This window comes from Salvelinus namaycush, chromosome 16, assembly GCF_016432855.1.
Source record: "Salvelinus namaycush isolate Seneca chromosome 16, SaNama_1.0, whole genome shotgun sequence".
NCBI classification, from domain to species: domain Eukaryota; kingdom Metazoa; phylum Chordata; class Actinopteri; order Salmoniformes; family Salmonidae; genus Salvelinus; species Salvelinus namaycush.
Genome location: NC_052322.1, coordinates 30658850 through 30686230, shown reverse-complemented (window position 1 = coordinate 30686230; position 27381 = coordinate 30658850). Strand labels below are relative to the sequence as shown.

Here is a 27381-nt window from a genome sequence, read left to right as displayed (position 1 = left end):
TATAAAGGCTTCATAATTCATAAAGGTCATGTTAACTGACTGATATTATCCCATAGAACAAAACGCAAAAGATCTACGAACCTTATTTTCAGCGTTTATCCCAAAACTCCATTCTATTTCTCCATTAATTTCCCCCATAGGAATGGCTGAACGAACAAGAGGTAACTCTTTTAGGACGACAAGCTGGCGAGCTCTATGACTGTATACTTTTAACACGTGCAGTAGGCCTGTTGGTTGGGCAGATACATGGACCCTATATGGATCTGAGTGTTTTCTCAGGGACTGATACATGTACAGTGCCTTCAGAAATAATTCAGACCCCTTGACCTTTTCCACAGTTTGTTATGTTACAGCCTTTTTCTAAAATTGATACGTTTTTCCTTCCTCATAAATCTACACACAATACCCCATAATGACAAAGTAAAAACAGGTTAAGACATTTTTGCTAATGAACTAAAAACAGAAATAGCACATTTACACAAGTATTCAGACCCTTTACTCAGTACTGTGTTGAAGCACCTTTGGCAGTGATTATAGCATTGCATCTTCTTGGGTATGATGCTACAAGCTTGGCACATCTGTACTTGAGGAGTTTCTCCCAATCTTCTCTGCAGATCCTCAAGCTCTGTCATGTTGGATGGGGAGCGTTGCTACACAGCTATTTTCAGGTCTCTCTAGAGATGTTCGATCGGGTCTAAGTCCAGGCTCTGGCTGGGCCACTCAAGGACATTCAGAGACTTGTCCCAAAGCCCCTCCTGCGTTGTCTTGGCTGTGTGCTTAGGGTTGTTGTCCTGTTGGAAGGTGAACCTTCACCCCAGTCTGAGGTCCTGAGTGCTCTGGAGCAGGTTTTCATCAAGGATCTCTGTACTTTGTTCCATTAATCTTTGCCTCAATCCTGACTAGTCTTCCAGTCCCTGCCGCTGAAAAACATCCCCATAGCATGATGCTGCCATCACCACCATGCTTCACCTTAGGGATGGTGCCAGGTTTCTTCCAGACGTAACGCTTGGCCATTAGGCCAAAGAGTTAAATCTTGGTTTCATCAGACCAGAGAATATTGTTTCTCATGGTCTGAGAGTCTTTAAGTACATTTCTGGCAAACTCCAAGCGGGCTGTCATGTGCCTTTTACTGAGGAGTGGCTTCCATCTGGCCACTCTACCATAAAGACCTGATTAGTGGAGTGCTGCAGAGATGGTTGTCCTTCTGGAAGGTTCTCCCATCTCCACAGAGGAACACTAGAGCTCTGTCAGAGGGATCGGGTTCTTGATCACCTCCCTGACTAAGGCCCTTCTCTCCCAATTGCTCAGTTTGGCCAGGCGGCCAGCTCTAGGAAGAGTCTTGGTGGTTTCAAACTTCTTCCATTTAATAATGGAGGCCACTGTGTTCTTGGGGACCTTCAATGCTGCAGAATTTTTTGGTACCCTTCCCCAGATCTGTGCCTAGACACAATCCTTTCTCGGAGCTCTACGGACAATTCCTTCAGCATCATGGCTTGGTTTTTTCTGACATGCACTGTCAACTGTGGGACCTTATATAGACAGGTGTGTGTCTTTCCAAATCATGTCCAATCAATTGAATTTACCACAGGTGGACTCTAATCAAGTTGTAGAAACATCTCAAGGATGATCAATGGAAACAGGATGCACCTGAGCTCAATTTCAAGGCTCATGTGTCTGAATACTTATGTAAATAAGGTATCTGTTTTTTCTTTTTAATACATTTGCAAAAATTTCTGCCAAAACTTTTTCCGCTTTGTCATTATGGGGTATTGTGTGTAGATTGCTGAGGATTATTTTTTAAATCCATTTTAGAATATGGCTGTAACGTAACAAAATGTGGAAAAAGTCAAGGGGTCTGAATACTTTCCGAAGGCACTGTATGTAGCAGCAGATGATAGCCATGTAGTCGTGGGCTATACTCGGCCTTGTTTCAGGGTAGTAGGTTGGTGGTTGAAGATATCCCTCTAGTGATGTGGGGGCTGTGCTTTGGCAAAGTGGGTGGGGTTATATCCTGCCTGTTTGGCCCTGTCCGGTGGTATCGTCGGACAGGGCCTCAGTGTCTCCCGACCCCTCCTGTCTCAGCCTCCAGTATTTATACTGCAATAGTTTGTGTCAGGGGGCCAGGGTCAGTCTGTTTTATCTAGGGTATTTCTCCTGTCTTATCCTGTGTCCTGTGTGAATTTAAGCATGCTCCCTCTAATTCTCTCTTTCTCCTCCTTCTTTCTCTCTCAGGACCTGAGCCGTAGGACCATGCCTCAGGACTACCTGGCTTGATGACTGCTTTGTGATGACCACTGTGATTATTATTATTTGACCCTGCTGGTTATCTATGAACGTTTGAACATCTTGGCCATGTTCTGTTATAATCTCCACCGGGCACAGTCAGAAGAGGACTGGCCACCCCTCAGAGCCTGGTTCCTCTCTAGGTTTCTTCCTAGGTTCCGGCCTTTCTAGGGAGTTTTTCGTAGCCACCGTGCTTCTACATCTGCATTTCTTGCTGTTTGGGGTTTTAGGCTAGGTTTCTCTACAGCACTTTGTGACATCGGCTGATGTAAAAAGGGCTTTATAAATATACATTTGATTGATTGATTAGTTTACCGTAGTTATTGGGGTCCATGTATGTGTAATTTCATGTCATTTTTAAATGGGGCGCAAAGACCCCCAAAGCATCAACTACAGGAGCAAGAGTTGGAATTAAACTACAGCACAGAGCTGAGTAGATAAACTCATAACTGAGAAAGTGCTTTCACTGTGGGCCTGAGTTTAGGTTAATAATGCCCCAAGGCTTGACCAAAGATAATATGGCAGGACCTTTTGATTATGCATAGGCCACACAATAATTCTAATATTCAATCAATTTGCATTGCAAGCAGAACTCAAACATATGCATACTTAAATTATTAGGCAAAATGTCTATCAGACAAAGCTGATAATTGATTGTGGTTCAAATTAAATGCAAGTATGATCATTCCTTTACTGTTTTTATTGGCCTCGGTTCAACAAATTAAAACAGAGTAAAAAAAAAAAGTTTATTCTAAAACATAATTATCATGAGATGATCCAACATGAAGGCTTTTTCTAACCAGTGAATAGATGACAGCAGTATGGCTCAATAGGTTTGGACTTATAAAAAAAAAAAATACCAAAAAATATCCATAAACACAATGTACATATCTATTATGTTTGACATGACATGAGTTTTAATCTGGAAATTCTGAAAAGCACATAATTTGTACAATTTTAAAACTAAATTGAATGAAACAAGGTACGTTCAGTCATGACATTCAAAAAGTTAAAGGTGTTTAATAATGTAGTGAAAACGACTACGTAGTACATTATGAACTGAACCAACTTCAAACTTAGTCCATGCATTTCTGTGAACAGTAGTCTCCAGTCAAACAGGCCCTTTGCTCTCCTGGGGCGTGTCTACCTGGGGCGTGTCTACCTGCGGCGTGTCTACCTGCGGCGTTTCTGTTAATTCAACCGTTTTACCCTTTCCCTCCATTTGTTCTTCTTTCTTTCCACTTCCATCCTTTAAAATGTCTCGGTCATTGTCTTTTGAGAGTGAACGGTTGTGCAGACTAACACCTCCTCTGTTTGCCTCTCCTTCTCTGCTTGTGGCTCTGCCAATGTCTCTGTCCTTTTCTATGGGTGTCTTTTGCTTTTCATCTACCTCCTCTCTGGGCCTGTCTACTTCACTCCCTCTAACCCTTTCTCTCTCCCTACTCACAAGCCTACCTGTCCCCCTGTCCCACTGTCTTCCATGACTGCCACCCCGCTCTCTCCCATTGTCCTCAGGCAACTGCCTCTCCTGGGACAAGCAGGGCGCTGTGCCGTGGAAGTTAACCCTGTCTCGGGGGTTAACACCACGGCCACGTTCTTCAGAGTTGTTTTCTCTGTCTCCATAGTTTCTCATTTCACAGTCTTCTATGGGTAGGCTTGTTCTCCTCGTATCAGGCGACTGACTGTTCCGCCAATGGTCTTCTCTAAAAGCATCCGGGCTGTTGTTCGGCAAACTCATGAGACCCTCCGGGGGAGTGGGGAGTAAACCTCCTTTAGGCCTCAACGGTCTTACCACTAGCCGTGGACCGTCAAACCGTGGCTGCCCCCCATTGTCTGGGAAATACCCTCGAGATGAGCCTCTGAGCTGGTTGAACCTCGAGGGACGAGGACCCCTGGGGCCATGGAAACCAGGACTTTGTACTCCCCTTGATCCTCCAAAATGATTTGTTGTTGTTGTGAAGTGATCTCCTCTTATATCTGGACTTCTCATGTCTGGATCTTGGGCTCGCATTTCTTGACCCATGTCTAACCCTGGACCCCTCGTGTCAGGCCCTGGATCTCTCATGTTTGGCCCTCTCCTTTCACCCCTCATGTCTGGCCCTGACCATCTCCCATCACCCCTTGTGTCTGGCCCTGGACCTCTCATATCTGGCCCTGTACTCTCATCCCACATGTCTGGTCCTGCACCGCTCATGTCTGGCCCTGACCATCTCCTATCACCCCTCATATCTGGCCCTCTCATGTCTGACCCCGGCCCTCTCCTATCACCCCTCTTGTCTGGCCCTGGACCTCTCATATCTGGCCCTCTACCCTCATCCCACATGTCTGGTCCTGCACCGCTCATGTCCGGCCCTGGACCCCTCATGTTTGGTGAAGACCCTCTCCTATCATCCCACATGTCTGGCCCTCTCCTATCACCCCTCATATCTGGCCCTGGCCCTCTCCTATCACCCCTCTTCTCTGGCCCTAAACCCTGCCCTCTGATGTCGGGCTCTTGCTCTCTCGTGTCTGGTCCTGGACCCCTCATGTCTGTCCCTGGCACTCTCCTATCACCCCTTGTTTCAGGCCCTGGAACTTCCATTTCTGGCGCTGACCCTCTCCTAACCACCCTCTTGTCTGGCCCTGGATCTCTCATGTTTGGCCCTCTCCTATCACTCCTTGTATCTGGCCATAGACCTGGCCCTCTGATGTCTGGCTCTTGATCTCTCGTGTCTGGTCCTGGACCCCAAATGTCTGGCTCTGGCCCTCTCCTATCACTCCTTGTGTCTGGCCCTGGCCCTCTCATGTCTGGCTCTAGACCCCTCAAGTCTGGCCCTCTCTTATCACCCCTTTTGTCTGGCCCTAGACCTGGCTCTCTGATGTCTGGCTCTTGATCTCTTGTGTCTGGTCCTGGACCCCTCATGTCTTGACCTGGCCCTCTCCTATCACTCCTTGTGTCTGGCCCTGACCTTCTCATGTCTGGCCCTAGACCCCTCAAGTCTTTCCCTGGCCCTCTCCTATCACCCCTTGTTTCGGGCCATGTCCCTCTCATGTCTGGACCCGTCCCTCTCCTATCAACCCTTGTGTCTGGCCCTAGACCTGGCTCTCTGATGTCTGGCTCTTGATCTCTCATGTCTAGTCCTGGACCCCTCATCTCTGACCCTGGCCCTCTCCTATCACCCCTTGTGTCTGGCCCTGGCCGTCTCATGCCTGGCCCTAGACCCCTCATGTCTGGCCCTGGCCCTCTCCGATTACCCCTCATGTCTAGCCCTGGCCCTCTCCTATCACCCCTTGTGTCTGGCCCTAGACCTGGTCCTTTGATATCTGACTCTAGACCCCTAATGCCTGGCCCTGGTCCTCTCCTATCAACCCTCATGTCTGGCCCTGGCCCTCTCCTATCACCCCACATGTCTGGCCCTGGACCCCGCATGTCTGGCCCTGGCCCTCTCCTATAACCCCTTGTGTCTGGCCCTAGACCTGGCCCTCTGATGTCTGGCTCTGGAGTTCTCATGTCTGGCCCTGGACCCTGCATGTCTGGCCCTGGATCTCTCATGTCTGGCCCTGGACCCTGCATGTCTGGCCCTGGATCTCTCATGTCTGACCCTGGACCCTGCATGTCTGGCCCTGGACCCTGCATGTCTGGCCCTGGATCTCTCATGTCTGGCCCTGGATCTCTTTTATCACCCCTCATATCTGTCCTTGGACCTCTGATGTCTGGCCCTCTCCTATCACCCCTTGTGTCTGGCCCTAGACCTGGCCCTCTGATGTCTGGCCCTGGCCATCTCCTGTCATCCCTTGTGTCTCGCCCTAGACCTGGATCTCTCATGTCTGGCCTTCTCCTTTCACCCCTTGTGTCTGGCCCTGGATCTCTCATGTCTGGCCCTCTCCTATCACCCCTCATGTTTGACCCTTGCCCTCTCCTATCACCCCTCATGTCTGGCCCTGGACCTCCCCTATCACCCCTCACGTCTGGCCCTGGACCCCTCATATCTGGCCCTAGAACCCTCATGTCTGGCCCTGGACCTCCCCTATCACCCCTCACGTCTGGCCCTGGACCCCTCATATCTGGCCCTAGAACCCTCATGTCTGGCCCTGGACCTCCCCTATCACCCCTCACGTCTGGCCCTGGACCCCTCATGTCTGGCCCTGGACCTCTCCTGTCACCCCTTGTGTCTGGCCCTGGACCCCTCATGTCTAGCCCTGGACCTCTCCTATCACCCCTTGTGTCTGGCCCTCTGATGTCTGGCCCTGGATTTCTCATGTCTGGCCCTGGACCTCCCCTATCACACCTCATGTCTGGCCCTGGACCTCTCATGTCTGGCCCTGGACCTCTCCTATCACCCCTTGTGTCTAGCCCTGGATCTCTCATGTCTGGCCCTCTCCCATCACCCCTCATGTCTGGCCCTGGACCTCTCCCATCACCCCTCATGTCTGGCCCTGGACCTCTCCCATCACCCCTCATGTCTGGCCCTGGACCTCTCCCATCACTCCTCATGTCTGGCCCTGGACCTCTCCCATCACCCCTCATGTCTGTCCCTGGCCCTCTCCCATCACCCCTTGTGTCTGGCACTAGACCTGGCCCTCTGATGTTTGGCTCCGAATCTCTAATGTCTGGCCCTGAATCTCTCATGTCTGGCTCCGAATCTCTAATGTCTGGCCCTGAATCTCTCATGTCTGGCCCTGAATCTCTCATGTCTGGCCCTGAATCTCTCATGTCTGGCCCTGAATCTCTCATGTCTGGCCCTGGCCTTCTATCACCCCTCATGTCTGGCCCTGGTCCCATCATATCTGGCCCTCTCCTTTCATCCCTCATGTCTGGCCCTGGCCCTCTCCTATCACCCCTCATGTCTGGCCCTGGTCCTCTCCTATCACCCCTCATGTCTTGCCCTGGTCCTCTCCTATCACCCCTCATGTCAGGCCCTGGTCCCATCATATCTGGACCTCTGATGTCTGACCCTGGGTTTCTCCTTTCCTCCCCAATATCAGGATCTCTCCTCTCTAAACTGCTGGACCGCTCCCCCTTGTTGTTTGGAGAAGCCATGTGGGGAGGACCTTGTGAGGGTATCTGGGTTTCTATCAGAATTTCTGATGGGCTCTGTATACTGTGCTCCCTTGGTGTTACCAGCGAGGCATGAGCAGGTCTTACCACTCCCTGTCGACCATCGAAACAGAACCGTGGTTGCCCCCCTGGGAAGTGCCCTGGATATGAGCCTCTGGGCTGGTTGAACCTCGAAGGACGAGGACCCCTGGGGCGGAAACCAGGACGATGTACTCCCCTTTGATCCTCAAAATGTCCTCTGTGAACAGGTGAGATCATCCTTGGACTGCTGAAATGAGTCGATGTTGGTCTCTGTCCTCCAAAGTTAGCTGTTGGTGTGAAGTGGTCCACTCTCATGTCTGGACTTCTCATATCTGGATCTGGGGCTGGCATTTCAGGAGCTGTCATGTCTGGTCCTGGACCTCTTCCATCATCCCATATGTCTGGCCCTCTCCTATCACCCCTCATGTCGGGCTCTGGCCCTCTCCTATTACCCCTCATGTCGGGCTCTGGCCCTCTCCTATCACCCCTCAAGTCGGGCTCTGGCCCTCTCCTATCACCCCTCATGTCGGGCTCTGGCCCTCTCCTATCACCCCTCATGTCCGGCTCTGGCCCTCTCCTATCACCCCTCATGTCAGGTTCTGGCCCTCTCCTATCCCCCCTCATGTCTGGCCCTGGATCTCGCATGTCTGGCCCTAGACCTCGTATGATTGGCCCTGGATACCCCATCTCTGGCCCTGAACCTTGCATGTCTGGCCCTGGACCCCTTCTATCATCCCACATGTCTGGCCCTCTCCCATCACCCCTCAAGTCTGGCCCTGGACCCCTTCTATCACCCCACATGTCTGGCCCTCTCCCATCACCCCTCATGTCTGGCCCTGGACCCCTTCTAGCATCCCACATGTCTGGCCCTCTCCTATCACCCCTCATGTCTGGCCTTGGCCCTTTAATGTCTGGCCCTGGACCCCTTCTATCATCCCACATGTCTGGCCCTGGCCACCTCATGTCTGGCCCAGGTTCTATCATATCTGGACTTCTGATGTCTGGGCCTTGGTGTCTTCGTCCCTCCCTCATATCGGGATCTCTCCTCTCTAAACTGCTGGACCGCTCACCGTGGTTGCTTGGAGAGGCCATGTGGGGAGGACCTTGTGAGGAAAACTGGTTCTCTCTCATAATGTCCGATGGGCTCTGTGCAATGTGTTGCTCCTTTATTTCTGGTTGAATAGGCTCACCTCCATTGTCATGATTCTGGTTGGTGCCTCTTTGTTTTCCGAGCAGCTCTAGAGGTCTTACTACTAGCGGATTATGTGGACCATCAAACCGGGACCGTGGTGGCATCCACCTTGAGGTACGAGGACCCCTGGGGCGGAAACCAGGACAAGGTGCTCCCCGTTGATCCTTAAAATTTCCTCTTGGAACAGATAAGGGGATCCTTGGACTATTAAAATGGGGCGATGGTGATCTCTTTCCTCCAAAGTAAGTTGTTGGTGAGAAGTGGTCCTCTCTCATATCTGGACTTCTCATGTCTGGTTCTGGACCTCTGATATTTGGACTTGGATGCATCATTTGTGGCTCGCTCCTTTCACCCCTCATGTCTGGTTCTGGATCTGGACCTCTGATATTTGGACTTGGATGCCTCATTTGCGGCCCTCTCCTTTCACCCCTCATGTTTGGCCCGGGTCCCATCATATCAGGCCCTTGGTTTCTCCTTCCCTCCCTAATATCAGGATCTCTCCTCTCTAAACTGCTGGACCGCTCACCCTGGTTATTAGGAGAGGCCATGTGGGGAGGACCTTGTGAGGAAAACTGTTTTTCTCTCATAATGTCTGATGGGCTCTGTACACTGCATTGCTCTAGTAGTTCCAGTTGAGAGGGCCTATCCCTATTGTCTTGAAGCTGGATGTTGGGGCCTTGCTCGTTGTTGGGCCCTTTTGATGGTGATCCCAGCAAGCTTTGAGAAGGTTGTTGATCCGCAGGCTTCTGGGGAGTGGGATTCTCATGGGGCATTTGACGGCCTGTGTCCTCAATCTCTCCCTGTGGTGGACCTCCAGAATCACAACGATCACACAGTGGTTCATCAATGTCCTGTCTTTCAAGAGGGGGCTGAGGTGAGTCATTAGCCTCCATGACCAGTGCTGGAGCTGGACTTGTAGGACCCATGTCTTCAGGAGCCTCTGGGCCCTTTGAGTCATCCCACACTGGAGGGGAAGTCTCCCTTTGACCCTTTGAGAGTCCCCTAGAGCCAGAATCTTGTTTTTGTCTTGGTGAAGATGGGGATCTTCTATGGCTACCAGAGCTGCGTCGAGAAGTACGCTCTTTATGAGGGATATGACGGCCTGGGCGCTCAGAGTGGTGACGACCTCTGTGATATGGTCGGCTCCTCTCACCCCGTCTGTGTCTTTCCCTTCGCCTATCAGAGTGTCCAGGGGACCGGTGGCCAGATCTACGAGGAGGGCTTTCGTGTCGGTCCCTGACTTTACGGTCCCGTCTTTTCGGTGAGTGAGTATCTGGTTGGCTGCTACGCTTACGCCTCCTATCAGGAGTGTCATTGCGCGATGCACCACGACACGAGCTAGACACTGAGGAGTCACGAGACCGCTCAGAACGCCTTGCTGAATCTGATCGAGTTGAGGTTTTCGCCTTTTCTTCTCCATTTGTGTCTTTCAGCTCATCAAAGATAGTGTCATCCTCTGGGTCGTAAGCTACATCAGAGTCCTGGATCTCACCAGCTTCAGGATCTGAATTGTCTGTTGCCTGAATATTTTCCTTTTTAATCTCTTTAACCCGCTTTGGTGATGCATTGGGCATTTCCACATTTCTTGACACTGAAAGAGGTACAGTCTTGGTCTCTCTCTTAATCTCTTGTTTTATTGGTACTTCTGTTTCCTCCGTTTTCAAAATACCTTTTAAAGCTCTTTGATTGACTGAAGGATTTGCCTCAGACTGCTCTCCTTCACTCTGCTGTGTTTGTAAGTGAGACAGCCCAGATTTAGTAGGGGGAGACATCAAGGCATCGGAAACAGAGAAGTGGGCCATGAACATGCCCACTGCCTCTCTCTGCTGACGCAGTGCCTCCTCCTGCTCCTTCAGCTGCCGTTTCTGCTCCTCAATCTGCCTGTTGAGATCCTCAAGCATTCGCTGTTGTTCAGTCAGAGTAGCGGCTGACACAATCACAGCACCAGTAATGGGGTGGCTCAGAGGGGCTGGGGCTGGACTGGGATCTGGGACTGGGTCTTGTACTGGAGCTGGGACTGGGGTAGGAGCTGGAGCTGAAGTTGGAGCTGGGACTTTCGCTACACTGACCCCATCATTGTGCATATCCTCAAAGATAGTCTCATCCTCAGGGTCGTAAGCCACGTCGTCATCATCTGCACACGTGGCCTGAGTGGCAGCATTCGCCTCAAACATTTTATCTATATTAATTGGGGCAACCCTTCCATAGCCCATTGCTGGATCATACTCCTCCTCCGGGTCATATGGTCGATCATATTCATTTTCCTCCTCCTCAATCTCTTTGACTTTGGATTTCTGCCCGTACTGCTGTACTATCGGATCCACCATTGGGGGAGGGAGCAGAGTGGTTGGAAGGGGCACTGCTGCAACTGCTGGGACTGCATGAGAGTCCTTCCCAAACAGTGACTTCAGGATGGTCTGCAGGGGAGTGGTGGATGTGCTAGTGGTGGGGGGTGGGGCAGAAGCAGGGAGAGCAGCTCTAATGGAGGACAGAAGTGATGGAATAGTCAGTGAGCCAGAGGAGGAGGAGTCTGATGGGGATCCAGTGGAAGGAGGGGAACCAGGAGGGGTGGACATGATGGGCATCGCTGGGTCGTAGGGCAGGAATTCCTCCGTCCTAGGGTCAGACCCATACAGCGTAGGGGGTCTCGGGAGGCCAGTATCTCTGGAGTCTTTGGATATGTGGATCTTGGCTCTCTTCTCTTCAACCTCTTGTGGCAAGCTTCCCGCACGTTTGGGTTTCTGGCAAATAACCAGTCCCAAAAGAAGATTGGGGCGATTCTTCTCAAAGCCTGTTAAATAAACAGGGAGTAGGGAGATTAGTTTTGAATGTAAAAAAAAAAAATAGCATAAAAAAATATATACCCGCATTCAAATGTCAGTGTGGCATCTGTGTAGCCTTCTACATGTTGGCCTAAATGACAGCATTTTCTTACCTGATCCTTCAAAGGGTTGGAGTTTGGAAGGAATGGACTCCTTTGCACTGAGTGGGATGAGGTAGATGTCTTTAATGCTGCGGCTGTTGTTGGCCACCACCCCGAAGCGCCGTCTGCTGCTGAAGTAGGAGAACAGAGACACATAGGCCACCTCCTCCTCCTCTGTCGCTGGGTGGAACCGGATCACACACAGCTCCTGTGGACCAATAACAATAATCTCTTATCATTGAGACAGGGTCTGTGTATGTGTTTCTATCTAAATTGTATAGTTTTTTTCATAATGACATAGGGAGGGCTTGCCTTTGTAACAGAGGTCTTCACTCTCCCGATGTAATCCCACACAGTTTGAGGCATGATTCTTCCACCAAGCTGTATAGTATCAGGCAGATCCTAAACAAAATAAATGTTTTGTTAATATCCATATAGACCAAACTGCTAGGTTGTTTATGAAAGGTATTGTCTTAAACAAATAAACAAATCTAAAGATATTTGACAATGCTCTCCTATTTTTTCTCTTGCGGTCATGGTAGCAAAGTTATATGTTATATTCGTTACCTCTTTGAGATATTCAGAAGGCCCGGAGACCAGATAGCCCTTGGTGACGAACTTGGCCACGCTGATCATGTTGAGGAAGCCCTTCCACACTACTTCCTGCTTGGCCAGGAACTGGGTTGTCTCCCCATCTTGAGGGGAGTGGGAGTTCACAGCCCTGCAAACACATCATCACAATTAGAGTCCATTACTGCCCATTCACTCAGCTGTAAATCAAATATAACTCATGCACAGAGGAGGAAACAAGATTTATATTCTGACTGAAATGAACATGCACTATGTGAGGGAAATTACAAGATTATGTTATAATACTGTTATTGCATCAAATGGTTGTTTTATGCAACAGAAGAGGGTTCTTATAACTCTATTGCGTCTGTGTGAACTGAAAGTGGGCCTCTGGGGGGCTTAATACTGACAGAAGATTTACGATGCTTTGGGTGATAAACCTAACAAGACCACATTCCATAGCATGAGTTAATGTTTCTGTTCTATAAGGTACCAGGGAAAGATGGCTCGGGGCCAGACCATGGTTTCTACACAATGAGAACAGTCTTTACAGCAGATCTTTCATACAAATCTTAACCTTGTGACCTATTCCACACATCTGTTGTTTGTCATGTGGACTAAAAGGGGTGGATCTTTGCTATAAAAGTTATTTGTATCCTTTGTGTCGGGGCTCTCAAATAATCATCTGAGGGTGATTCGTCGACCAGCCATCAGTATCGCAGAGCACTCAACCGATTCACTTTATATGTGTGTGTTGTATTGACCTACTCCCTTATTAATAAGTGAATAAAGATTTAGTTTAAGTATAACTCTGACTTGTGTGATAAGTTTGTCTCACCTCATTTGATAGTAAAGAAATTAACCACCACAACTAATTATCATAAAACACATTCTTATCAAGGATCACTTGTAGTGATGGTGGCAAGCTGAGAGGAGATACCTTGAAGAGGATGAAGAGGATCCTGAAGAACCATAGAACGATGAGGAGGATGGCTTCATCAGGATAGATTTGGGTAATGCTGGCATTGGTGGCAGGGATGGGGGTGGTGGCAAGGGCATGAATGTCTTGCTCAGAGTAACACTCTGTTTCGCAGGGACATAAGAGACTGGTGGAGGTGGGACTGTAGACATGGCGACAGTTGCCATGGCAGGAGTGCGGTTGCCAGCGGTGTGGGGGTCACCAGACATAACAGCAGAACGGTTGCCAGCAGTGCGGGGATCACGCCTTGTAATGGTTACCGTAGAAACAGCCGGAATCATGACTGGGGTATACATTCTGGACGGTGTCTTGGCTTTGCGGGTTTCCAGAATGGGGAAGGCGGGAGAATCCATGACAGGGGAGGCAGGGGATTCCAAAATGGGGGAGGCGGGAGATTCCATTGGTGGAGAAGCGGGAGATTCCATTGTGGGTGAAGCGGGGGATTCCATGATGGTTAAGACAGAGTCATCCTCCATTAGGGGGGAGGCAGGGGAACCCATGGTGGGGGAGTCGGGGGGTGCAAGGAGGGGTGATTCATCTCCTGCTGGAGTTCTCCATCCTCTCTCCTCTGTTCTGGGATCTGTTCTGGCATACATCCAGGGTGGCCGAGACGGCCTGTCTTTCCATTCGTCTGGGTTTGTGGAGGATGACGATGACCCAGAGAGTTTAGACTTCTTGGGTACAGGCTCCTCCTCACCCTCAACTGTTATCTGACCTGAAGGGCAGAAACAGATACCAACCCACACAAAACACTGGTTAGCAGCATCAGTACACTCAACACCATAGAAGTTCAGTAAATCATTAATTTGACGTTGGGAGTGATTGTGGTTTATATCAACACTGTTGCCCTTCACTAAAATAGTTTGATACAGTGCAGAAGGCCAACATGATATTATGGTGTTCGTTGGATGTTGTTGTAGTGTGTACACTGTCATTTTACTTTATCTGTTTTTATTTACCTGTGCAGATCTTGCACTTGAGGTCAAACAGGTGAGCTCTGTGCTCGGCAGTTGTGTCTTTCAGCATGCAGCTGAGGATGTCTGGGACGGAGCTGTTCTGGTTCGACTGGCTAGGTCTGGCCTTAGTGGCAGCAGAGAGAGTGCTCTTCTGTTCCTGAGAAAAGAGGATCATGACACACTCATTTATTAAAACGTTACACACAGATGCACACTCAGATACAGACACACTGATATGCTCATCTAAAAGGTATGCTACATTTGAAGATGAACTGATCACATTTTGAGGGCGATATAATTTCCTAGATATTGTATTGCATCAGTATGAGTAGACAATACATGTTATATTATACATGTTGTACATACCATGTGTCTACTTGGCCTAAAGGGAAGACTAGGTAGATCAACCTTCACTGGCTCAGGCGCTGGATTTGGCAGCACACATGCGGCTTTGGGACCAGACTCCCGGACCTGCAATACACACAGACAACATCTCAATCAACTGGTAAAGTTTTGGATAATAAATATAGTTCTCAGTGAAGAATTATGGTGAATTTTGTATGTTATTATTTATGTCATTTTTTGTATTTTAGTATTGTGCACTACATTAAAACTCGAATGGTCTTCTTTAGTTAATTATTATTCTACGTTTTTGGCTTAGATTAAGTTTCTGCTTAGGCTATATTATACTGTACCTCTGGAGTGTCTTTTTTGTTCGGCTCTGAGACCTTTGTGGCCTGCATGTCCCGCTGGCTCATCCTGGCCAGTCTGAAGGGACTGACCTCACCACGGATGACGCTGTAGAACAAACCCTGGAGACCCACCCAAATAAGAGACAATCAATGAAGCGTACTACCACATGGTGAACTACAAGTCTAGTTTGTCAGACAGGGGCACATTTGTTACATCGAATAGTTGTTTTCATAACTTTTTGAATGAAATGCTGTATAGCAGAGAATTAAATATGTGGATTTATTTTGTATGACAAGGCATATGTGTTTTTTTTTGCTGTCTAGACCAACCTTATTTTTGGGGTCTTTAAGGTTGAACATGATGGTTCGGTACTTGTTCATGTACTTGCTATCTGTATTGTTAAATATGTTAAACATCTCCGTCTCGATGCTGGTGACCAGCTTCGCCACTTCACTCTCAGACCTCTCCAAATCGTCACAGTCGCACACCCTTATAAAATCAAAATGTAATTAGTAATCTTTTAATAACATTTTTGCCCTACATTTAAAAGAGAGCTCAAGCAATGTGTGTGTCCGAAATGGCACGCTACCCCTATTTAGTGGACTACCTTTGATGAGAACTATGGGCTCTGGTCAAAACTAGAGCACTATATAGGGAATAGGGTGTCTTCTCAGACTAAGCCATCATTTCTTTGTCAATCAATGTGATCCAGTGTGTGTGTGTGAGAGAGAGTGTGAGTGTACTTTTCTAACCACCATGTATATTTTGTCATCTCTTTCCTTATATTCACCTCTTGAACAGGATGTTGGTGAGAGAGCGTTGGATGCTCTGCCTGACCTGGTTGTTGGCTGGCTGAGGGGGTCTGGAGGAAGGGGCGATAGGGGCTGGGGACACGGGCAGTGTCCTAGTTTCATTCATTGGGGTGGGGGGTGGAGGTGAGGGTAGAATGGGAGTCACGAGGGGTTGAGGCTGCTTCTTGGGGATGGTGAAGGACGTCTTGCCGATCCTCAGGGCCCCTGTTTCGTGGTGTCTGGAGGCTGAGGTGCTTGGGGCCTCAGGGGTCGGAGAGGGACTGGATTTGGGGGGATTGGGTTGTTTGACAGGGGATGTATCGACATAGGGTTTCCTGGAGACACTGCAGCTGTTTGCTGGTCTCTTGGTTTTTCCTGGAGCACTTCCCAGAGGAAGGGACGACTCAGTGATGATGTCTGAGGGATAGTTATCTGGAGAATGTGTCTGAGGAGAAATGGGCTCAATCTCAACCTCTACCTGCTCACTGGCCTTTCCAGCTGTTAAAAAATAGAATAACAGGGGAACTGAATCAGTGCTGATAAATCAATATGGCATCTGGTAGCTATGAATATAATCAACAAAAATTGTTATAGGAAGTCAGTGTAATAAGCCATGAGGTAAATATGTTAACATATGTATATGTGTGTTATTGCCAGTTAATTAAGTATGAACAGTGCACGCATGTGATTAACCACTACCAATGAATCAGCTTCAAAATGGTCTTTCTTAGGCTGAGATGTACAGTGTGATGAGATTAGCTTTGTTCGACCTAATAATTACCAAAATCAATTACCTTTGACTCTGTAGCCAAATGATGTACAGCTTCAAATAATGTTATAAAAGGTCATGTTGATCTCATGGAATGTTATTCCTTGACCACTACAAAACTGTATCTGCATTGGAAAATGTGATGTATTTGCACTATTGTTTATGTTTTTGTTGGGGGCCCACTCATTGATGGTATGTACAGTGTGGCTTTAATTGTTCCTCAATTCATTACTAGAAAAGTGTTCCCCTTTGTGATGTTGTGCCATTGCTTTTACAGCTAGTAAAATGCCAGGTAGGAAAATTGTGAATTTTCTTGTCAGCTAAAGTGAAGTCTTTTGATTGAGAACAGTAAGGCAAGGGCAGAGGGCAGGATATATTCCCTCGAAAAACCGAAAATATTTGGCTAAAAAAGTAAGAACGGACTGTTCATAGCCCACTGAAATACTATTTGAAACAACTACAATGCAAATACATTTACATCAAATAACTGGGGGGTTGCTGGCATCACACCCTCTCCACAGGCAATGCTCTGCAGCTGACCCTGTGACCGGTTCAGCCTCTCGTCTGTGTGTGTGTGTGTCTCAGGCAGTTGGGTGCTGGTATTGTGACAGCAAAATATAATAATCTTTGTTGTTTAATGGACAATAAAGACATATCAATAATACACTTGTATTCATGTATCCATTTTTTACCCTAGGTGTTAAAGCAGTTGAGTGATAGATCAACCGTCATGTAAACTGACTGATAGTGGGACTCCATTTCGGAAACCTAAAATTTCCTGTGCTAAAACATTGAAAATCAAATCTGTACTGCAATGTAATAGAAGTACATCTAAATAACTGTCAAAACTACCTGACTAAAAGAGGCCGACAAGATTGAACCAATGTCATTCCAGGGCCCCTCTGTTCTTCTGTGCAATGACAGCAGGGCAGTACTGTGATTTATGACTCAAATGATCTAAAAATACAAATTTAAAAAGAGTAGGAAACCCATAGAGATCCTATTAAATTAAATTAATTAACCCTCAAAGTTCCATAATGGGGTAAAAAACGGCAGCCATATTGGTCAGGGAGAATTCCAAACCAGTCTAAATAAAACGAATGGCAGTAGAGGCATAATCCTGATTTTACTTATGCAGGAAAATTAAAGTAAGGCATGTGATATCAGAAATTGTGTAATAAAATGTAACCTAAAATACTGTAATATAATTATAAATAGGCCTACAGTTTATACAGGTTTTATACACCTTTTTTCCATATAAATAGCCTCTAAAATATATGTAAACAGATCATAAATGTGTCCATTTTTGTGTTCTTGGAAAGCTGAGTGCTATATGATACAATCAGTACTTGTTGCATTTATAACTTGTCCAAGTCCTATCCTTAACTGATTTCAGCCAGTGTATGGGGCTGCATTGTTTGAATGGAATGTTGGCATATTGGCAGTTAATTTGAATGGAATCATAATGGAATCATTCCTCTAAAACTAGCCGGCTAGCTTGCTAAGCATGGATGACCAACTCTCTGATCAAAATGGCTGACCTTTATACCATCATAAGAAGGTTCATGTTAATTTTAGCATTTAAACACCCAACCACACGTTAACATAACCAGGGCTGGCTTTCCCAAAAGCATCGTTGCACTATCATCCTTTGTCCATTTATACTGAACAAACAAACGCAACATGCAACAATTTCAAAGATTTTACTGAGTTACAGTTCATAGAAGGAAATCAGTCAATTGAAATAAATAAATTAGGACCCAATCTATGGATTTCACATAACTGGGCAGGGGCTCGGCCATGGGTGGGCCTGGGATGGCACGAACCCGCAGGTGAAGAAGCCAGATGTGGAGGTCCTGGGCTGGCGTGGTTACACGTGGTCTGCGGTTGTGAGGCCAGTTGGATGCACTGCCAAATTCTCTAAAACAATTTGAGGCGATTTATGCTAGAGAAATTATCATTAAATTCTCTGGCAACAGCTCTGGTGGACATTCCTGCAGTCATCATGCTAATTGCACGCTCCCTCAAAACAAGACAGCTGTGGCATTGTTTTGTGTGACAAAACTGCACATTTTAGAGTGTCCTTTTATTGTCCCCAGCACAAGGCGCACCTGTGTAACGACCATGCTGTTTAATCAGCTTCTTGATATGCCACACCTGTCAAGCGGATGGATTATCTTGGCAAAAGAGATATTATCACTGTTTCCTGACCGATTCCGCTTTTGGTAAATTATGTTTGTCCCCCACGAGACACTGCAGACGCAGAAGCTTATTTCACTTCCTCAAAATCCCCAGAATGAATCTAAGATAGTTAGATGTAAAATTGCGCTAAGGTGCTTGGTGCAGTATTTCTCAAGTTCAAATATGCGTGATGACTTGCCTTATGTTAAAGTCTGAGCTGTTGGGCAGGTCTGTCTCACTGTCTATGCTATCGGATAGAGAGCAATCACAGCAGCAGTTCACCTCATGTTAGTGGGCAAACGGACATCGTAATATCGAAACCCAACCTTAATTTACCCGTTGAGAAGCACGGCTGTTCCAAACTCCGTTTTAGACGAGACTGACTTTATGACCAGAATTATCCAATTTACACTTTGTAGTCAATTTGGACACTAGAATAAATGTTTGACTCGAATCGATGCCACATAGGCCGTTTTCAAAGGGACTTGTTGCTTTTTAAAGACAGTCACGCTTTAAAGTGCTTAATATCTATGAACCAGTGACACCAGGCTCCACTGCTCTGAACTAAACAAAAAGTCTCCACTCCATAATAAAATATGCTAACGCATAATAACAAATAGTGTGTAAAGTCTCAGTATGTTGATATGCAAAGGTGTCAGATGTGTTGTCCACATTTACATCTTATGCTCTGTAATGTTGTGAAGCTGAAGTAGGCCGAACTCAAGTTTACACTTGAGTAAATAAAATAAAGGATAAAGCCAAAATAAAGGAAACATGAGGGATACAGAGTACACTACATGACCAAAGGTATGTGGACACCTGCTCGTCGAACATCTCATTCCAAAATGATGTGCATTAATATGGAGTTTGTCTCCCCTTTGCTGCTATAACAGCCTCTACTCTTCAAGGAAGGCTTTCCACTAGATGTTGGAATATTGCTGCAGGGACTTGGTTCCATTCAGCCACAAGAGCATTAGTGAGGTCAGGCACTGATGTAGGACGATTAGACCTGGCTCGCAGTCGGCATTCCAATTCATCCCAAAGGTGTTAGATGGGGTTGAGGTCAGGGCTCTGTGCAGGCCAGTCATGTTCTTCCACACCGATCCTGACAAACCACTTCTGTATGGACCTCGCTTTGTGCACGGGGGCAATGTCATGCTGAAACAGGAAAGGGCCTTACCCAAACGGTTGCCACAAAGTTGGAAGCACAGAATCATCTAGAATGTCATTGTATGCTTTAGCATTAAGATTTCCCTTCACTGGAACTAAGGGGCCTAGCCCAAACCATGACAAACAGTCCCAGACCATTATTCCTCCTCCACCAAACTTTACAGTTGGCACTATGTATTCGGGCAGGTACCGTTCTCCTGGCATCCGCCAAACCCAGACTTGTCCGTCAGACTGCCATATGGTGAAGATTGATCCATCACTCCAGAGAACGTGTTTCCACTGCTCCAGATTCCAATGCGGCGAGCTTTACACCACTCCAGCTGACGCTTGGCATTGCGCATGATGATCTTAGGCTCGTGTGCAGCTGCTCAGCCATGAAAACCCGTATCAAGAAGCTCCCAACGAACTGTTGTGGGGGTGATGTTGCTTCCAGAGACAGTTTGGAACTCAGCAGTGAGTGTTGCAACGGAGGACAGACAATTTTTGACTTGCTATGCGCTTCAGCACTCCTGTTCTGTAAGCGTGTGTGGCCTACCACTTCACGGCTGAGCCGTTGTTGCTCCTAGACATTTCCACTTCACAATAATGGCACTTACAGTTGACCGGGGAAGCTCTAGCAGGGCGAACTTATTTATTGGAAAGGTTTCATCCTATGACGGTGCCAGGTTGAAAGTCACTGAGCTCTTCAGTAAGGCCATTCTACTGACAATGTTTGTCTATGGAGATTGCATGGGCGTGTGCTCGATTTTATATACCTGCCAGCAACGGTGTGGCTGAAATAGCCAAATCCACTAATTTGAAGAGGTGTCCACATACTTTTTTATATATAGTGTATATTGAAACCAGGTGCTTCTACAGGTGTGGTTCCTGAGTTAGTTAAGCAATTAACATCCCATCATGCTTAGGGTCATGTAAGGGTTTCCATTAGGAAATTTACCGGATATGCATTGGGCGCATAACCTGATTAGGGCGTCTACTCATGGTGCTCAGAATGACAGTAATCACATTTAGATTATGGTCATTCATATTAACAGAACATGCAAGTTGAGGATACAATTATGTGCTGTTACCAAATTCTGATGCACACTTTGAAGATGTTAGAATAACTGTCCAAAATGTACTTTTCCTCAGCCAACAAGACAGGTAACGAACAGCAAAATCACTAGCCTATGGCAATCTACTATAGTAGAAACGTTTACCTATTCTATTGGTCAGCTTGTTGAGAAAGAAATAGCCTATTCCAAACAGACGCTGGGACAGTTGTGGGACGACAGATCCCAAATTCAAACAACCATTATGCCTAGGCTACGTAAAATAAAATAAACGTTAAAAAGCAATGAGTCTGATTTAACAGATCAGAATGTTTAGATAAGCGCAGCAATGCAGCAAGGCAGTAGGCTATGTGTGAATGTATTTTCCATAGTGCAATTAGCGAGAAAACACTTGTCAAAAGTGCACTGCGCATGTGAGCGGTTTCATGTGACAGAGATTAAAATATCCATTTGAAATTTCGAAAGTGGGGAGATCTAATATGCAACAATTAACATGGGTTGCTAATATGACTAGGATTGGGCCTTTGGCTAGTGGACAACGAAAGAAAGTTGATATAAAATAATTGCCTCCACAGATATGGTCTGATTATGGCAAGGCCTACTTTGAAGCAATGTAAGACATGGATCATAATATGTAGTAAAACATTCAGGTTTCAAACAATTAAGTATCTATTTTGAAAATGAATACTGCCTCCAGCTCATTGCGAAGTGGTGTGTGATGCGCTGATGAAACGTGCTTTCCATTGCCTATGAATTTGCTGTTTGAGATGCAACTCACGCTGTCTGACAGATGTTACACTCAAAGACTCTGTATCTGTGATAAATAAGAGCCTAAATCACGAATAAAACATACACGCGCCAATTTATTCCACTAAATTATGGAAATTAACCTATAGACCGATAAGCATGACCAGTCAAATGTATTTATATCGACTGGTATTTCTATCAATTAATTATTTCGCAATGGGATTTTTTCTTCTCCTGGACAATTGGCCGGTGCAAATTTTATTTATTCACTTTAAAAATATATATATTGACCAAAAGCCAGCTAATGGAAAACCCTGGGTCATGTATAAAAATGTCCAGTTTACCATTAATTTGGATACCATGGCTAGAAGAGATCTCAGTGACTTTGAAAGAGGGGCCTCAAAAGAGCATAGGGGGTTTAAAGGGTGTGTGTTTTTCACCAGATCTCAACCCAGAATGGAACTCCCTCCAAGAATTCCAGACATCCTCCTTTCGTTTTTGCGTTAAGTGACCTCCTCTCTTATGTAACCAGTGCTTGACTTGGGCAGGAGCTCACATGAGACAAGTACCGGCACCTCAAACGTTCTACTGCTTGAGCTCCTGTTCCGCTTGTAGAATATTAGCTCAAAAGTACTGTGGAGCTCCTACTCCTAAATATAAACAGTACCGGTACCCAAAATGAGTACTGGCACTTATTTCTGTCTAAGTCAAGCACTGTATGTAACCATACCAAACGTAACATATCAAACTAATTTGAGTGTCCCGGATTTACGTTTACTATGTTATGTCCAGTCTATTAGACCCGACACTGGGCATGGCAGATTTGTTCCTTATAGTGGAGAAATACACAACACTAATAATTGATGGATGCCGTATACGCTGGTTTTCGTCTGTGCGTTTTCATAACAAGCCAAAAACCTGGACTATCAGGTGGTCAATGGCTAATCAATGATACAGACTGATCAGTGAAGTGCCAGGGAGACATGAAAACAAGTAGGACTTCAGCCCTCGAAGGACTGGCATGGTAGATCCCTGTCATGGAGGAACATACGGTACTTTCATTTATCTTTTCTTCAGCTACGTAGCCCCCTATATCATCACTTTTATTGAAGTCTGCCTTTGGAAAGTATACTATGGCTCTTGCCATGAGGTCTGGAACTTTATGGCACAGGCAGTAGCGCAATTGAATTGTCCTCTGCTGGTTCAAGTGTTGCTTTAGCTGTTCCAGCTTCCATCGCTATTGATGGAAGCATTGAAATGACATGTATTCTTTGTTACTCTGAGCCTTTGAAGAAGTGTTTCCCTGTTTGCATTGGGGTGTGTGTGTGCAGGACACTCCTGGAGAGCCTTCCTGTATGTGAGCCCACAATGACATATGCTAAGAGGTCTGGGCCTCGTTTGCCAGTTGCGTTGTAACTTAAGCATTACATGATTATACTAAATGCATTGTTATTTACGAGCCAACGTTTCAAGAGTGTTTCCCAAATAAGCAGGTAGTGTGAACCTGTAAGAGCCTGTAATCGTTGGGGCCGGGTTCAGTTTTTCACATGATCCCGTTGGGGGAGCTGTCCAGTTCCCTGGTGCTGAAATCGATGGCGCTGGCATCATAAACAAACACTACTAATAGCCCACATTTCATGTGAAAAGTAGGCTAGGCCTATACATTTCGAAGACTAGGTTTTAGGTATGAAAATAAACTAAGTATTTGTCATGTAATGTTCATAAATTTAAAGATTTGAACGATAGATATGAAGCCTGCCTTCCATTGCCTATGAATTTGCTGTTTGAGATGCAACTCACGCTGTCTGACGGATTTTACACTGAAAGACTCTGTATCTGTGATAAATAAGAGCCTAAATCACGAATAAAACGTTCACGCGCCAATTTAATTCCACTCAATTATGGGAATTAACCTATAGACCGATAAGCATGACCAGTCAAATGTATTTACATCGACTGGTATTTCTATCAATTAATTATTTCGCAATGGGATTTTTTCTTCTCCTGGACAATTGGCCAGTGCAAATTTTATTTATTTGCTTTAAAAATATATATATTGACCAAAAGCCGGCTAATGGAAACCCTGGGTCATGTATAAAAATGCCCAGTTGCCCATTATTTTGGATACCATGGCTAGAGGAGATCTCAGTGACTTTGAAAGAGAGGTCTCAAAAGAGCATAGGGGTTTTAAAGGGTGTTTGTGTGTTTGTCACCAGATCTCAACCCAGAATGGAACTCCCTCCAAGAATTCCAGACATCCTCCTTTCGTTTTTGCGTTAAGTGACCTCCTCTCTTATGTAACCAGTGCTTGACTTGGGCAGGAGCTCACATGAGACAAGTACCGGCACCTCAAACGTTCTACTGCTTGAGCTCCTGTTCCGCTTGTAGAATATTAGCTCAAAAGTACTGTGGAGCTCCTACTCCTAAATATAAACAGTACCGATACCCAAAATGATTACTGGCACTTATTTCTGTCTAAGTCAAGCACTGTATGTAACCATACCAAACGTAACATATCAAACTAATTTGAGTGTCCCGGATTTACGTTTACTATGTTATGTCGTCTATTAGACCCGACACTGGGCATGGCAGATTTGTTCCTTATAGTGGAGAAATACACAACACTAATAATTGATGGATGCCGTATACGCTGGTTTTCGTCTTTGCGTTTTCATAACAAGCCAAAAACCTGGATTATCAGATTACATTTCGAAGACTAGGTTTTATGTATGAAAATAAACTAACCATTTGTCATGTAATGTTCATAAATTTTAAGATTTGAACCACAGTCATCTTCTTTCCTACAGTGCTTTAGGACATTGCACACCACAATATATCTGTATCAGATCGTTTCCTTTTAGCCCACAAATATATACAGTGACTAACCCTCTACTACACACATTTAGTTTTTTCATAAAAATATATATTCTGTGTCCATCCCCAAAGCCCTGGAGGAAACGCCACACTGAGTAAAAGCACGAGGCTGTTAGAAGCTGCACCTCAGCGCATAGCCACAGGAAGACGTTTGGGTGTGGCGATGCTGTTATTATTTCGCCGGGGGGGTTACGACAGCACCATTAGCATCCCTACTACTTCCCCTGCTATGCCTCAGCTGATTTATACACAACGTAGAGCAGTCTGAGTACCTCTTGTGGGAGTCTGATAGACTCACAATGCTGGGGCTGCAACGGACATACAGATTTATATACACCAACCGGCTGCGCAGACGGAGCCGCCGGTTATGTTGGATAAACAATCCGCTGAATAGCAGCCATGCTGTATTATTGTTGTTCCAATGACCTCTGACAATGGCTTGCCATTTATAGACTTCCAGGTGTTTCCAATTTGTACCCGATAAGATTCAGCTTTGGATCAAATAAAACCAAACTTGACAAAATGTTATAAATACATATTTCAAATATTACATTATATCCTATACATTACCCAAATGAAACATTTTACATTGTATGATCATGCCCATTCACACAAAAACACTTACATTGTTTTAGAAGGATTATCTTGTGAGGTAAGGCAGAAAAGAAGCCTAAAGATGCACTTTGGCTGCTCTATGAGTGGTCAGGATCACTCCGTAGATGTGCAAAGGTTTTTAAGAGCAACAATACTAACGAAGGCTCTGGGAAAGACCTTGGCTACTAAAAGATATGATCTTGACGCCGCGAATGCTCTGGGAAACAAGGTCCTGGAACGTTATGGCACAGGTGTTAATGGGCGCGCTCCATAAACACAGAACTTCTGGTTAAATCCACACTTTCCTACTCAATCTCCATTCAGTGGTTGCATCTAGCAATATTACAAAACTTGCTTGATTAAATGATTCTACACAGATCCTGTTCTGATCCTACTATAAGATCACATCCAACCCAACCAGCCCTATATACAAAGTTGATCAATTGGAGAAACTACAGATTACTATTTATGTACTTTATCGGACTGCTGTCATATGATCACTTGTGAGATTGAGGTTTAAGTGTGTCTAGTGTGCACTTTGGAGAAGTGCATCCTTCTTCTGTAAGACATCTGTTTTAGATTGTAAAAGCAATAATCAGGTCAAGCTCTATGCTTGAGTCTTAACAATTCACATTAACAAGTAAATGGAACTGCACCCTTGCAGCAATCAAGTGACTTGGATATAAAGAACATCATGAGCAATTAAACAAATTATGATCAGGGCATTAAATGTATGTAGTTGAACATCTGTATAACATCTTACCCAGAATGCTTACAGTATTTGATATAGTCGTTTCTACAATAGAACGTATCCAAACATGAACAAATGTAAAATTATGTATCGTTAAAATATTATCAAAGACAGCAGAGTATGAAGATAGGCTAAAACTGCATCTCCAAATAGAAATCCCCGATCACACTTGTAGGCGATGTCATGTCGACGTTGGCAAGCACAGCTCATGCATAGAAACACGTCATGGGCCAAACGTTCGTCTCGCGCTGAACTGCACATGTGCAGGATGTCAAATCAATGGCACTCCTTGATATAAAGTTGTTTTTGACGAAAACGTGTCACTTTCGCGAGGTTGGAGTAATAACATGTTCAACTACTTAAGACATTGGCTCTAATCTAGGTTGTGCCTTCAGATTGAGAAAATGAACAACAAAGGGAGAAATGTTCTCATTGACTTCTAAAACCCCGGACTGGTCTGTGTGTTTCGCAAGTGTTCCCGGAAGTCTCGCGATTTTGCGCTTCTGGGTTTAGAAAATCTGTGCTATTAGTATTGGGGATTTCTCACGACACTTTTTCGGGGGTACGGGAATATGATACATTCTCAGGAGAACGTCACACTGAATAATTGCACTTTTAAAAAACTATTCTAATGTCTGGCCAGTAGAGGGTGCTTGTGTTTAACAATTGGTGGCTCAAGACGAAAAGCTATAACGGAAGATAACTGTTGAACAGATAGCAGCGATGAAGACACATATTGCTTACACCTATCCAGTTCCTTCAGATCTGCAAAAATAAAGGAATAACAGTTTTCCTTAATTATGGGGACCATGATGCTGCACAGGTATGTTAGTGCTGGGCTGGAACGAAAAGGTGCACCACCTGGAGTCCCCCATGAAAGTAGAGTAACACGGGCAAAATAAGCAATGATGAGGTCTCCACCTAGCCTTGCTATAGTTCATTAAAATCTGTAAAAACTGAGGAGGTAGAGGTCATTTGACTGCTGCCTAAATCTTGGTTGTGACTAAAAACAGTATGAGGTCTAGGTGTCTCAGACCATAGTAGTGATAGTCACTCATCTCAGGTAGTGCGATAGACCCAGTCTACCTCTGCAAAATACCAGAGAGGGTGTGAATACTTGTATGTGAATCTGAAATGTATCAGATCGATATAAAACAAATTCAGCTGGTCGAATGTTTCCATTTGAATGGTGAGAACTGATGTAAGACACATGGTCACATTCTAAGGGTATTAGCGTTGAGGTTGCATTCCTCTAGTGTCAGATGTGTTCAGGACTTTTAACTGTCAAAAATAAAAACAGAACCACAGGAAAACAAAAACAATTATAGGATGTACATAAAATGCATGTCTGTTTTGTGGAAGATCCTTCTATGGTACAAAATAATGCTTGTATATTTGACCATGTTACTAAAAAGTGTAACTATTCTGATATTTTTTCAGAGCTGATCTGATTGGCCAAAATACCAATTAGTGGGGAAAAAAGAACAATTGGGCTGTTTGAAGAACATAACAAAGCCTTAGTCATTGTTCCATGTGTCCAATAACTAAATAAACTGCTGTACTCCTTGCACACTTCTATGGCATTTCACTGAATCCCATTCACGTACTGGATTCAAACAGGTGTTCACTGATGCAGGTTATTGAATTAATTCAGACAAAAACTTTAACCCAACTGTAGAGCAAAGGAGCAAGTGTGTCCTTTTGTGAGTGATTTCAAATCCTAATAGGATTATTCAGGTCATGTTCCAAATTATTGGAAGGATAATTGTACAACTCCTGCTGATCTGCCAGGCATTG

At 45.5% G+C, this 27381-nt stretch overlaps 1 protein-coding gene across 1 annotated transcript in view; it reads right to left on the bottom strand.

Moving 5' to 3' along the window:
• Positions 1-2974: 2974 nt before the first annotated feature.
• The window catches only part of LOC120061626 (death-inducer obliterator 1-like), a 43993-nt gene continuing 19586 nt past the window's right edge, over positions 2975-27381 (bottom strand). The window contains exons 7-16 of the mRNA XM_039011528.1: positions 15446-15944; positions 14985-15144; positions 14658-14774; positions 14329-14433; positions 13966-14119; positions 12968-13721; positions 12025-12178; positions 11770-11859; positions 11470-11665; positions 2975-11325 (exon numbers count right to left, since the gene is read on the bottom strand). Coding sequence (XP_038867456.1) covers positions 3395-11325; positions 11470-11665; positions 11770-11859; positions 12025-12178; positions 12968-13721; positions 13966-14119; positions 14329-14433; positions 14658-14774; positions 14985-15144; positions 15446-15944 — 10160 coding nt within the window. The 3' untranslated portion in view covers positions 2975-3394. The remainder of the gene's footprint in view (positions 11326-11469; positions 11666-11769; positions 11860-12024; positions 12179-12967; positions 13722-13965; positions 14120-14328; positions 14434-14657; positions 14775-14984; positions 15145-15445; positions 15945-27381) is intronic.